We start from the raw sequence: 12,704 nt of genomic DNA on the forward strand, positions 1-12,704 counted from the left end.
AGTTAGACGAGTAAGACAGTCTGACCTATCAGCATCCTCCTCTGATTTCTGGGAAGAGACAGAGAGCTTCCACCGGCCGGCAGCACACTGCTGCTGTCTGTAGGTCATGAGGCATCGTCTTGCCTCTGCTGTGGCTGCTGTCCTCAGATGAACCACAAGGTGCCATTGATTCTATGAGAAAGAGGAGACGCTTCTACTTCCAGATCAGTGAGCCTCATTTGACCTGCTGCACACACATTTCCTCTCCTTCTCTTTGTCCCTAGATGGCCCTAATCTGCCCCACAGGGAATTGCTCTGTGAGCCTTAAACCCTCTTGCATTTGGCAACCTGTAACATTTATCTCACTGTGTCTCCGTCTAGTGGGCATGCATGGGATAGATATGTTGGTTGCAGTGGTTAGGCTGCTGAGGGGATGGTGATAATGGAATGAAGGTGATATGAGATTTGATATCTTTTTCTAGCTGCACTTTAGGAAATGAACTGGAGATGAAGAGCCAGATGAAGGCTTCTGCTCAGGGGATAAAATCTATGTGGCTGTACTCCCACATCCGTTGTGACATACATATAGATTGACGGCCAAATAAGAGATTAGTCCAGTGCACCCAGCACTGTGACCGGTTTGATTTTCCTATTACTATCAGTACATGGTCAGTAAGTCGTTGTCATTCAGTAAAATTGTGCAAAAATCATCTCTATGGCAGTGTTTGCATCCCTCATTCTTACATGTTGTTCAGCAGCTACATCACTGCCTATTTGATTTAGTGAGTAGTCCAAGAGATCCCAAGTTAAAAAGCTTAAATACTGGGGGAAATAGAGAAACAAAAGAAGCCAAGTTGACTTTGGCTGTAGCAACATTATCAAGAACAGAAACTGCAGGTTTCTTTTCATGTATGTTTCTCTTCAGTTTCTGTTGTGCAAATGAAAAGTGCAAGATGACCAAACTTCAAGTGTTCTTACACACGAAAGGCGCAAGACTCTCAGTCTAGTGTTCTGCTATATTTCTGATATGACTAATGTGTTTGCTTGATGAGCGTTATAATTTTTTTTAACTTCCTGCCAGAAGTTTGTGTATGTTATGCATTAGCCTACATGTTGTTCTGCTCTGAAAAATTCTGCAAGTGAAAATCTTGATAGCTTTATAGTATAAAAGCTTATAACATTTTCTTTTTATTGTTTCCACATGAATCAGTCAAATTATTTGTCATTGCGGGAGAAACACAGGTGGAACTAATAACTTTAATGATGGCTCTGCTCCAGCAATTAAAAATGTTATTAGTAACACCTGTGTTTGACAAGTCAACATGTCTTTGTATTAGGATTGTATAGGAAAAACTGTATGTATCCCTGACTAGGATGTCAAATACACAGAACAATATGAAGGAGTTCTAGTAATGACAAACGTGGGCAAATGTAATCACTGCACATGTGTTGCAACAGATGGGCTGTATGATTTAATACACTGCCCAAAAAAATTAAGGGAACACTTAAATCACAAATCAGATCTTGATGAACAAATTACTCAAGATGAAAATCTTTACAGATAATAATTTGTTAAGAACAAAATAATGTAACAGCAGTCAATGGAGCCAAAATTATCAACCATATCAACCCATTGAGGGCTGTTTTCACAGAAAATGAAAGTGAAAAAATTTCTCATCACAGGTTGATCCAATTTGCGTGAATTTCATCACGGCAACCCATAATGGTATTCGGTAGTGTGTATGGCTCCCGCGTGCCTGCATGCACTCCTGATAACGTCTGGGCATGGTGCTGATGATTCGGCGGATGGTGTCCTGAGGGATCTCCTCCCAGAGCTCCTGGATATAGACTAATATAGACTGTAGAATGCTCTGAGCAATAACCGTAGAAGGCATATGTTGCACTTCACTAGGCCCCAAAACTCGCTTGAGGCATGAAGTAATTGCATGGCTGCTTAGGGCCCCACAACCACCAGGGGGCCCTTAAATGAAGCAAATTAAAATGGGAAGTCTCCCCAGGTTCCTGTGGTCATTTAAAGAACATCAGTGCAGGTTTGTTGTATATTTGTTGGTTGTGTAGATTTTATGGCCTTTTCAAAAGAAAGAAACTGCACTGCCTTTCAGTAATTTTAAATGTAGTGAAATATAATTCATTGATACTTTACCCACTGACTGGAAACAAGAAAATATAAAACTGTTGCCTTGTGTCCTGCTTTGTTGTGTTACTTTTTAGCACACCACATTTCTACCAGTGTTATCTTTCAGTATCACATAACACTATCAAAAAAACAAAACAAAAAACACTGTATGGCAATGATTTCCACTTTCCACCTCATGGGTGCCTTTGTGACTGTTGTGTGACCATGTAGTGCACATGAAGGAATCAGTGGTCAATGGGGTCAAACACATTTTTCTTAAGGGTCCAAAACAGGTAAAAGCTCTCCATGTTTGGCCTTCACAGTGGCACCTAATCATTGTACGAGGTTCCATGCAGGGATGTACACAGACTCTAAATAAGTGTAAATTAGAGAGGGGCACCACTTCGCACAGGCAAATTAGGGGACATTAAATTGTCCAGTTCCGAAATGAAGCATGGGAGTTTTAAAACTGGGTGCTGATATTTAAGTGTAAAGGCATAAAAAAAGTCATAGTATAGTAAGTCATAAAAACTCATCGTATAGGAAAGTATAAAAAACTCATAGTGTACAAAGGGATAAAAATGTCATAGTATAGGAAGGTATAAACGTTTTTAAACCTTACTGTACTATGACGTTTAGTATTGTAAGGCATAAAAAAAGGCATCTGTCATTGTCAAATAGAATAATCTAATAATTAATTAATAAATATGTTTTTTAAAAGGGGCATTTGAGTTAACATCATATGAATGTACATCTGCTTAATATAACTGTGTGTGTATTTTGGGGTTGGGGCGCTTTATAATTAGTTATTAGTCTGAGACAACCTTCACCTCGCCTCCCCACCCCGTCAAAATGTGGTGGACACGGTGTAGAAGCGGACGGCTTTAGGACCCGGTGGCAGCAGTAAGACCGTCGGCAGGCCCCTGCAGTGAGAGCGGCGCATCTGGCGAGGAGCTGGCCGGCTGGGGAGGTGGAGGACGGGGAGAGAAGAGGAAGGAGGCTCCGGGAGCAAGCGAGACAAAAAGGGTCAGGCCTGGGACTTGGGAAAATCGGGTAACGAAACACACAGCGACTCGCGCATTTAAATCCGTTTAACCCGGCACCAGTAACCGCGCAGGAAGGGTAACCTCTATGTGAACAAAAACGTGAAAGCCCCGAGAGCGGAAGGCGCTCGATGGAAATAGGGAAATAGCGATTTAGGGTTTGCTTTTTTGCAGATGTGCTGATTGGACATCGCGATGTGTACTTGAGCTTGACCAAATTTACAGCACAGAATCAGTATCGCGGCTCCTTAAAACACTGGGCTCATTAAAATAAAAGAAAAAAATAAAGAAAAAATATCGGGGGTTTATCCTTCAGTGGCCGTGGCCTGTAAAAGACCACAATCCCCTGGGTCATATTGCAGACTTCCCTTGCTGCAAAAAAGACGTCTAAAACTTTGCAATTTGAACGCATAGCCAATGGAATTACAAATGCAAGTCAGTCGATCGCAGCAATGTGAGCGTTTGCACTGATTGTAGTTTGGTGTGCATGGAAATGCGCTGACTTTAAACGCATGTGTGGCCTTATAATAAATTACATTTTTCAAGATAACGCGTTCTGGCTGTTGCCTGCAATTATTTTTCAGCAGCGAGGACTTAATCCCAGCAGCTCATTAGACCCTCTAAATAAATCACAAGCGATTGTCATTAGTCTGGACTTAACCCTTTCGTGGAAACGTCCTGTGTGAATATAGATACATAGGCCTATGATTATTTTAGCACATTTCCACGAGTTCCACCGTGTAACTGTGGCTCCGCTGTGTGCGCATGGCTGACTGCTGGAGTAACTTTAACCCAGACTCTAGAGGTGAAAATTAAATATGAATAATATTATTATAAACCTTTATGATCATCCTCAGTTTCATTTGCAGCATTATTCGAGTTATTGTGCAGCTAGCAGCCATTTAATGTCAAGTACTGTACGTCCATACATCCATTTGATGTAAAAAGTGGCCCAGGCCCTATAGGCGAGAGCAGGCATACAGTATCCTATAGGCTATCTCAGCATGGGAGCTTCCTATATGAGTCACAAAGAGAAAGCTGATGCTCAGAAAGTGCCTCTTTATGGCAGAAAATAAGATTTTAACTAAATTGATTTGGTGAAATATGCACTGCATGAAACTCCGGTCACCTCTGAATCAAAGCATCACAGCACTAATGCAAAACTAAAGTGGATCTAATGTGTGAGAAGCTGATTTGTTGTGTTTCTTCTTTATCTTCCAGGAGCGCGGAGAGAAGAAGGATCATCTCTCACTTCTTTCTTTTTTTTATTCCTTTGAGTTCATCCTCACCTGAAACTTCCCCCCTCATCTAAATCAGCCCATCATCAGACATTACCCATAATCCCATAAGACTCTTCAACGATGCCGTCCAACACTGTCACCAACACCAACACCACTGCATTCAAAGGCTCAGACTTCACCGACTCACCTGGAAACAGAATGGTAAGAAACACGTGTGAAATATAAAAAGTGCGCCTCAGGAGTCTCGCGTAAGGAATTTCGGAGACTCCTCTGAAGCTTGGCATGTCAGTGAATGGCTCAGGATCTCTCAGCTTTATAGCCCGCGGGTTTAAAGAGTTCATTCAGTCATGTTTTGGTTTTTTGAATGACTTGAGCAAAGCTGTTGATTAATTTGGATTTGACAGTCCATCACTGCAAAGAGCCTCAAACTCACTCAGAGCTGATTTGAAAGGAGATTATTCACTCCAACACTGCTGTAGTACAAAGTGCCTTTTAGTATTTTTATCACTAAAATATCTATAAAGAGAATGTGTACGTAAGTGTGCATGAATATGTGTGTCTATCACAGGGGTTTAAGTCAAATAACAGTGTAATAGTGTTATTATTGTGATGGATAAAAAAGAAAAATTGGTTTGTGCAGTTACTTCATGCCAATTAAAAATTCTCCCAATTTTATGATTGGAGTTAATCAGTCAGTCAAGCTAATTCCTTATTGATCTCTGTAATCCAAAGATTTACTGCGATAGACTTGGTTTTTTTTTCCTGAAGCATCCACCAGCATGAGGCGTGCCATGTCACTTCTCATGATGCAGACAGACTCATTATCACAGGCCTTGTGTAACTGCAGCATCACCGTTGCTCCACAGCGGCGGCGTTAGCAGCATCACGAGGAGGCTGTGGCAACGTGCAGCTGTATTATGTGACATTTGCTTGTTGTAATGGTGGTTGGTGACGTGGGCGTTGGCTGGTGTAGGTTGAGCTGGAGCTGGAATTGCTCTACGGCTCTTTTACTGGGGGGATCTGTCCTCTTCCTCTACGTTCCCATTAGACAGTACTGCCCTTAGTCTTGTTGCCTGGCAACAGACATTGCCTTAAATAACCGGCTATCCAGACAGAAATAGTGCAGCGATATTGACAGTGTGGTAGGGTTCACTCCAGGCTACAACAAATCATATTTCCTTTTTTTTCCAGGAAATATTAGGGTGAAGCTGTGTGTGAAAATGGCGAGTTATTTTTTTTCATTCAGTGTTTCCGCTCTCAGGTTGAGAATTAGATGAGCGGTGTTGTGTAGGCTGCTCCTGCAGAGATAGCCAGGCACCACTGAATTGTGTCATCCATGTAAGTGGTTCCCAAATGAGCCTGCACACCAGGCTGCACTCAAAACGTGCTATTATCTATGCAAATTCTGCCGCCCTGGTAAGAAAAAACCAAAGCACCAGGCTCTGTATTAGTAATCATCACACAATGAACCAGCACCATCTGCAAAAAAAACACAAAAGCATCCATATCTACATTTAAAATAACCCCTTAAAGTTTTGTTAGCAACCTCTGTATTTTTATCAAGAAATTCACTGATGAGTATTCTATCATATTTTCCCATTTTTATCAGTTATAACCCTGCGCTCATTAATCACAGCAGCATCAGTTACTCTGATCACATGCATCTCTTTATGCAAATCAGTTTATCACACTGGGACAGTAATGGTTGATGGATTTATTCCATATTAAGAGCAAACACTCGCTGGAAGTAACATGGCCTGACCTTTGAAATTCATGCCTCTGTTTATTAACATCCTCCACCTCTTACATTATTTAACAACTGGAGTCTGTTGGAATCTGTGTGTGTCCAAAGCCTAATTTTTGTTAAAAGAATATTTTTATGTCTCTTTTGATTCAACAGTAGAAAATATAGAGACAGAAAACAAGCAAACGTTCAAATTTCCCTGGGTGGTGGTACACATTACACATTTTGATATATGTGCAAATGGTGACACCAGGATTTACACAGGTCACAAAGTTTGATAGCAGTGATACATCACTCCAGCCTGTCAATAACAGAGGAGCTCATCAATGGTTTTTCCATTATTAACCCTCAAGTGTCTCAGGACAACATCGGAATCAAACTGGGGATCTCGCAGTTACTTAGTTACTTAGTACCCCATCATAATACACCTCGCCCAAATAGTCATGAAGTAGTAGTAGTAGTAGTAGTAGTAGAATAGTCTTGAGATCATATATGTTCACTTTTCTTTTTTTTCCGCAGCACGGACTCTTTGTCCATGTTGACTTAAAATGTGGGGTTCAGAGTTTACTCTCAACAGCAGCTGAGAAAACAATCTCACCACAAGGCCCTTTCAGTAGCTGCTTCTGATATCACATGAGTTTGCCAAAGGGTTTTAAATCCTTACAAGACAGGTCCTTTAAGTGTACGGGGAAAAAAACAACTGAAATTTCACGATGAAGATCATGTGATAGGACCACTTACTAAATGGACCTTGTCGTCCCTTGTAAAACCAGGATGCAAAACTAACTCACAAATGCCGATACTTAAAGGGACGGATATACGTACATGTTTAAAGTACCACTGATTGCTACTTAGATTGCATAGCATATGTTTTACACTTAAATGCTAGTTTGTATTTGCACTTCCCACTTGTTACCAGGTAGTTTTGGGATAGTTTTAAGCAGGGAGATGATGTAAATGCACATGTGCAGTATAAAGTGTTATAAGCTAATTTGCTTCTTATTGGAGGTATTGAGGATGCTGTACCCATCTCTAGTCTCCCTTACTTTTCTTCTGTGTTTCAGTCACTGAAGGTTCTTGCTGTATTTAACGCCATCCATTATACAAAGACAAGGTCATGTAGTGTCCTACAGTAATTGTCTCTCATGTTATTCTGTGTCACAGCTTAAAATAAAAGTACTTAACAACAAGTCAGCAGAGGGTCTTGCAGTAATTGTGCGGGGAGCCCATTTATCTTTGAGGGAATCTTGCATTCAGCACTGAAGGAATTTAATAAGGACCCTGCCCTCCCCCCCACTGCAGCTGTCAGGAATGGTCTTGCAATCTTATTTGCATTCAGACCTGGTGCTGGTGGTCCTATTCAGTCAATATTGACACTCAAAGCATCTACATTAGGATCATCTTTTCTCCCAGGAGCACTTGGTGGTGGCGGACATGGGGCTTTGTTCACAGGGGCAGACAGTTTTATTAATCAAAAAGAAATTGCAGCAAGGAAAGGTGGGGGCCGGTCGACGTCTTTGTAACAGTGTCAAGAGGGGATTGTCTGTGGAAGGTCAGCGCTGCGTCCACAGTTCTTTCACTTCAGCCTAGTTCAAAGGAATGTGTCATTCAATTTCTATCTGTCTCATTGTCCACTCAGCCAAAGACACTCAAGGACCCGCTGTAGCCCCTCCTTCCTTAAATGTTCAAGTGTTTTAGCGAGGTGCAGTTTTGTGTGTGTCCTGCAGATGTAATATCACTCCTGCTGCATCTTTGGCTGAGGTGAACTGCCACTTAGTTCACTGGACAAATACAATCTCATAACCTGGAGAGATGTAGCGTCGTGTGTGCATCCAGCCCTTGAAAGTAAACTTGACATTCCCATGAACAAGTGTACTGTTGCTTCAATTATTGCAGGATACTGTGTCTGAATCATGGTGTGGTCTTTTTGTTCACAGGGTGAGAGCACAATACTGGACATGGACCTGAGGACAGAGGAGAAGTTGGCTAAAAATAGTGCCTCTTGTAAAGTTGGCAAGCCTGGAAGAAAGCGCAAGCAGTTTCCAGTGAGTGTTGATCTGACATGTCAGAAACTTTACATTCACATCCATTCATTCATTCATTCTTGTGTTTTAGGGATTTATTGTCAGTTTTTCACAATGTCAAGATTCAAGATCAGTCAAGATCAGATATCAACTGGTCCTTGAGCACAGTAACATAAAATAATTCCGTAAAACTACTTATTTATTTCTTTAGTTTGCACATGAGGGATTTTTGTGAAATAAGCCTTAGATTCTTCCATTACTTAAAGAATTTCTTTAGCCTGGGTTTTAATGGGCAGTTTTAGTGTCCAATGATGTTGTAAATGGTTTAAGGTTTAAGCAGAGTATCCTCGATAAGAACTGGTTCATACAGAGCGTCCTGGTAGCAGAGTGGTCTCAGCCACAGTGTCTACAGTTTCATTTCAGCTGGGGACCTTTGTTCCACTTGTTTTTCCGTCTGCCTCTTCAGTGTCAACTGTCAAATTAAAAAATGGCGAAACGGCAAAAAAAAAAAAAAAAAAGAACTAGGTCATACAACATGTTCATGCAGTCACATCTGAAGGCAGCTGTTCTGAACTGCCACACTCAAAGACAGAGTGAGAATTCTGCTGACAAAGAGAGCGGACGGACGCAATCAATCATTTAAACATGGGTGTAAACTGCGTGTCTTCAGACTCTCCTGGAGGGCATTCAGGGTATTGCACTCATCTGTTCATGTGAAAAGTGATAGAAATAGTTTTTGTGAAGACTGAAAAAGAGTCTGAGACACCTTGATTACTTTCTCACTGCGTGAAGTGAACTGTCGAACGTAGCCTTCGGCATTCTGTCATCAGAAAGGTGTGTGTGTGTGTGCAGGGCGTTTGTGTTGGAGTGTAATTGTGTCCTTCAAACACGGAGCTTGTTGGATCATCATAACTCCCCCCCCCATCCTAATAATCACACTGAGTTGCCAAAACCAACCATCAGACATTCACACCCATTTCACACGGCAACTGGCCAATAGGTGGTGTCTAAGTATCTAAGTTTAAACTTTTCATTCATTCATTCATTCATTCAGAATGTGACACCGTGAATGTCTGGCTTTTCAACCCACTATCAAGTGTGGCCTTTCGGAACAGCTATAAACATTTGGATAGATCATATGAACCAGCCGTAAGCACAACCCAGCCGTGATAGTCTAAATGTTCGTTATGAATGGTTAAAGTGAGTAGATTAGTAATATCTGCACAAGATCTTCCAGCCTTCAGAAACCCGTTAACACACCACATGTACCTGTTTGTACTCATGAATAAACATCACACAGTCTACACTATGTTTCTAAGATGCATGCCGACACTACACCAACACCATTTGCAATCTGTTTGTGATGCCTTTTGTTGTTAAAAGCCCTGATTTAATAATGACTCTTGGGCCAGCATGTATCTGGGTATTTTTTCTCTCCCTGAGATATTATCATTTGCATAAGCCTGTGTTTAAAATCATGTTAATTAATTCTCACAGGGTGATTCAACAAACAAAAAAGGAGATTAGAAAAATATTTACCGATAATATATGTTGGGGATATCCCTGAGGGTTTGTGTCGGTGTATTAACAGCAGCTGGCTGGTAGCACCAATAACAATACTACAGTCAAATAGAAATAGTAGAAAAGGAAAACTATACTCAGATGCTCCAGTCACATGGGTGTTTGACTCTTGGTGTCATTCTTCTCAGAATGAGACAGTCACTCAAACATGTACTTGCCAAATTGAAATGCTGTCCAAAAGACACTGAAGGCTTTCTGACAGACATCAGTGCCAGTTATTGAATCTTTGGTAGAAAACAGAAGGTAAAGCTGTTAATGGCTGAAAAAGGTGGTGTATCATTAACCCCCTGAGCCCAGCCCTCCAGAAAAATTCAAAACAAGGCAAAGTATTAACTCATTCACCTCATCTCACAGGGTCTTACATTTTAAATATTAACTTCTGTTAACTGCTCTTTACTATCAGGGGTCCTGGCTGTTACATTCAGTGCTAGTCTGAAGGAGGTAACAAAATGCTCAGCTGGTCACATTATTCAGTAATCTGCTCTAAATTCCTAATATAATATTAACACCTAATTTCCCCCTTTGGGATCAATAAAGCGTCATCTTATCTAAGACAAATTAGCTGCATGTTAACATGTAACCAAGTTGTTTTATATGTAAGATGAAAAATTAATTGTTAATGAAGCAGCATTAATAGTTTTTTCCCCAATCATCTTTTAGCTCTCTTTTAGTTCTCTACCAACTTCTGAGGAAAATATCCGGCTTTTTAGCTGCTAAATGCTCCAGTTTGTTCATTAGCTAGTTGCTAACTGTGTCTGTCTTCAGTTTGGTGCTGGGCAGACAGTGTACAGTGGTTTATCAGAGCCTTTTAGCTGAGAACAGCTACCTGCTGCTGCCAAAAGCAACACTGATATTAGCAGTGAGAGTGAACCAAAACAGTAAAGCTGCGGGCTGTAAAACCAAAAGAATGCGCTGAAAGATGCTAAAACACTATGTAGAGCTAAGGATCTCTAAGTTGGATAATATTCATGAATAGGTTTATCACTACAAGTGAACGCCTTTCACATTACATATATTCTCCTGATCCATTGTTGAATGAGAATAGTGATAAGTGCAACTTTGATAGTTTATTTAACTTGTTATATACCACTGCATTTGGAAGCACGATGCTGTGGAAGTTGTAATGCTGCAGCAGTAAGTTGGATTAGTCAGTGTTTTGTTTTGACCTCTGTCTGCATGTCTGTGCTGCCTGATTTACTGACTGTGAACTCCGACCTCTGGCAGGGGCCTCATGTAGTTCACTGGGTCACTAATCTGTTGCGTAATTCTTTCAGCGACAGTTGTGTGTACTGTTTGTGTGTGAGCATATTGCCTGAGTTTGTGCATGTGTTCGACTTTCTGTTTGTTTCCCCGTCTGTCTGCTTTTGCATTTGTGTGTGTGTGTGTGTGTGTGTGTGTGTGTGTGTGTGTGTGTGTGTGTGGGCCTAAACCAACTCACACACTGTAACCTTTTTTCTAGTCATGAATTGATTCAGAATATTAATATTGTTTGAGTTGTGGGTTGTTGTTTTCATTCGTTCTGTCAAATAGATTTAGTAGAGCGCTGCTCCAGTGCAACTGTTCAACATTTACAGTTAATTTGTTCTCAGTTACTACAATGATGAAGTCATTTAGAGTCTTGTGGCCTGCGAGGAATGCTTAAAAACCAACTTTGGCTTGATGTATCTTAGTTTTTACGATACAGTACGACTTTCACTGAAGTTTATTTTGTGCCTCTGTTCTGCATAATTTGCATTGCATTTATTACACAGACGTTTTATAGGTCTCTGGGTCACATTAAAGCTAGTTTACATTGTGTTTGCCTATTCACTCTGCGAGAATTAGATTACGTTTGACCTTTTAGCCTCCAGCACAGGGTCTTGTGTTTGCTAAATATCTTCTGTTGACAGACAGACGCCTCCTGAGGCGTTGCTGTCGCCTGGCTTCAATGCAAACTGCTGCACCTACATCTACAGGAGTTGAAAGCTTCAGCGCTGCTCTCATCACTGTTGACAGTCTGATCTCACAAGACATGCTCCACTTTCTGCTCCTAGTGACCCAGTAATGGGATTGTCTGAAAAGTGTGTTTTTTTATGGCTATTTTTAGGCAGCAGCAGAGACACTATCACATTTACTTAGATTTGAAACAAATCTTTTCTAGGTCCTCTAAGACAGCCAGCACTTTTTTTTTAGCTGTAAGAACTGAATGTCTGCCGCTTCAGTTAAACTGCAGCTTCAGATGGGTCAGCTCTCTTTGAATTTACTCCTCTGCATAGAATGAAATAGTTTAACTGGGCGTTCCAAACTGGACGGAGGGAAAAAACTTCTCCGTTGTCAAACAGCCAACATTTTTCACATATTTCCATGCTGCTGTAATGATGAATGCATGACTACAGGAAGCTCAGTAGTGTACCTGATGAACTGTAAAGTAATCCCTTCCTCTCTTTCCAAGTTAATGGCTGTACAGCAGATTTACTGGCGCGGCTTTGAAGTTTACAACTCCAGTTTAACAGAGCTAAATGGGAAATGCCATAATTCACTGACTAATAAGTGTAGAAGTTGAGCTACATGTTTGATTCTGTGCAGATAGAGCTGTGGAGGCATAAGGGATGAAATTAAGCTTATCTAATGTGAAATGGGTGAATGCTTTAATTGACATTTTCTTTCAAATAGCCCATTTAGCCAACATAGACTGAAGAGTGCTTATTCCCACTCTGATACTGCCAGCTGTTTCATTGGTACTCACTCTGATGACCTTTTTTTTCAAGCATGCTGGATGATTTGTTGTAAATCCTGGAAAGGTTTTGTTTATCGCACAGACAGCCTCGGTATATCCAGTGATATGTCACAACAGCTGACAGGCACAACACTGCCGCACACCTTCAGAACATCAAACTGTAACATACAGCCACAGCAATAACAATCTATAAAGCTGATAGATTGCCAGGATGTTAACATTTCAAGCCTCTTTTCCTC

At 40.9% G+C, this 12,704-nt stretch overlaps 1 protein-coding gene across 5 annotated transcripts in view; it reads left to right on the forward strand.

The window, feature by feature from the left end:
* Positions 1-3,044: 3,044 nt before the first annotated feature.
* Positions 3,045-12,704, forward strand: part of dnmt3ab (DNA (cytosine-5-)-methyltransferase 3 alpha b) — a 42,230-nt gene continuing 32,570 nt past the window's right edge. For 4 of the 5 annotated variants that reach the window (XM_023430756.2, XM_023430758.2, XM_023430759.2 and 1 more), the window contains exons 1-3: positions 3,045-3,169; positions 4,381-4,601; positions 8,082-8,189. In XM_023430756.2, the coding sequence (XP_023286524.1) occupies positions 4,521-4,601; positions 8,082-8,189 (189 nt within the window). In that variant the 5' untranslated portion in view covers positions 3,045-3,169; positions 4,381-4,520. The remainder of the gene's footprint in view (positions 3,170-4,380; positions 4,602-8,081; positions 8,190-12,704) is intronic. The other variant, XM_023430757.2, reaches the window with a different exon arrangement.

Source organism: Seriola lalandi, unplaced genomic scaffold (assembly GCF_002814215.2).
Source record: "Seriola lalandi dorsalis isolate HSWRI2012SDOR001 ecotype SW California unplaced genomic scaffold, Sedor1 jcf7180002054911, whole genome shotgun sequence".
In the NCBI taxonomy this organism is placed as follows: Eukaryota; Metazoa; Chordata; class Actinopteri; order Carangiformes; family Carangidae; genus Seriola; species Seriola lalandi.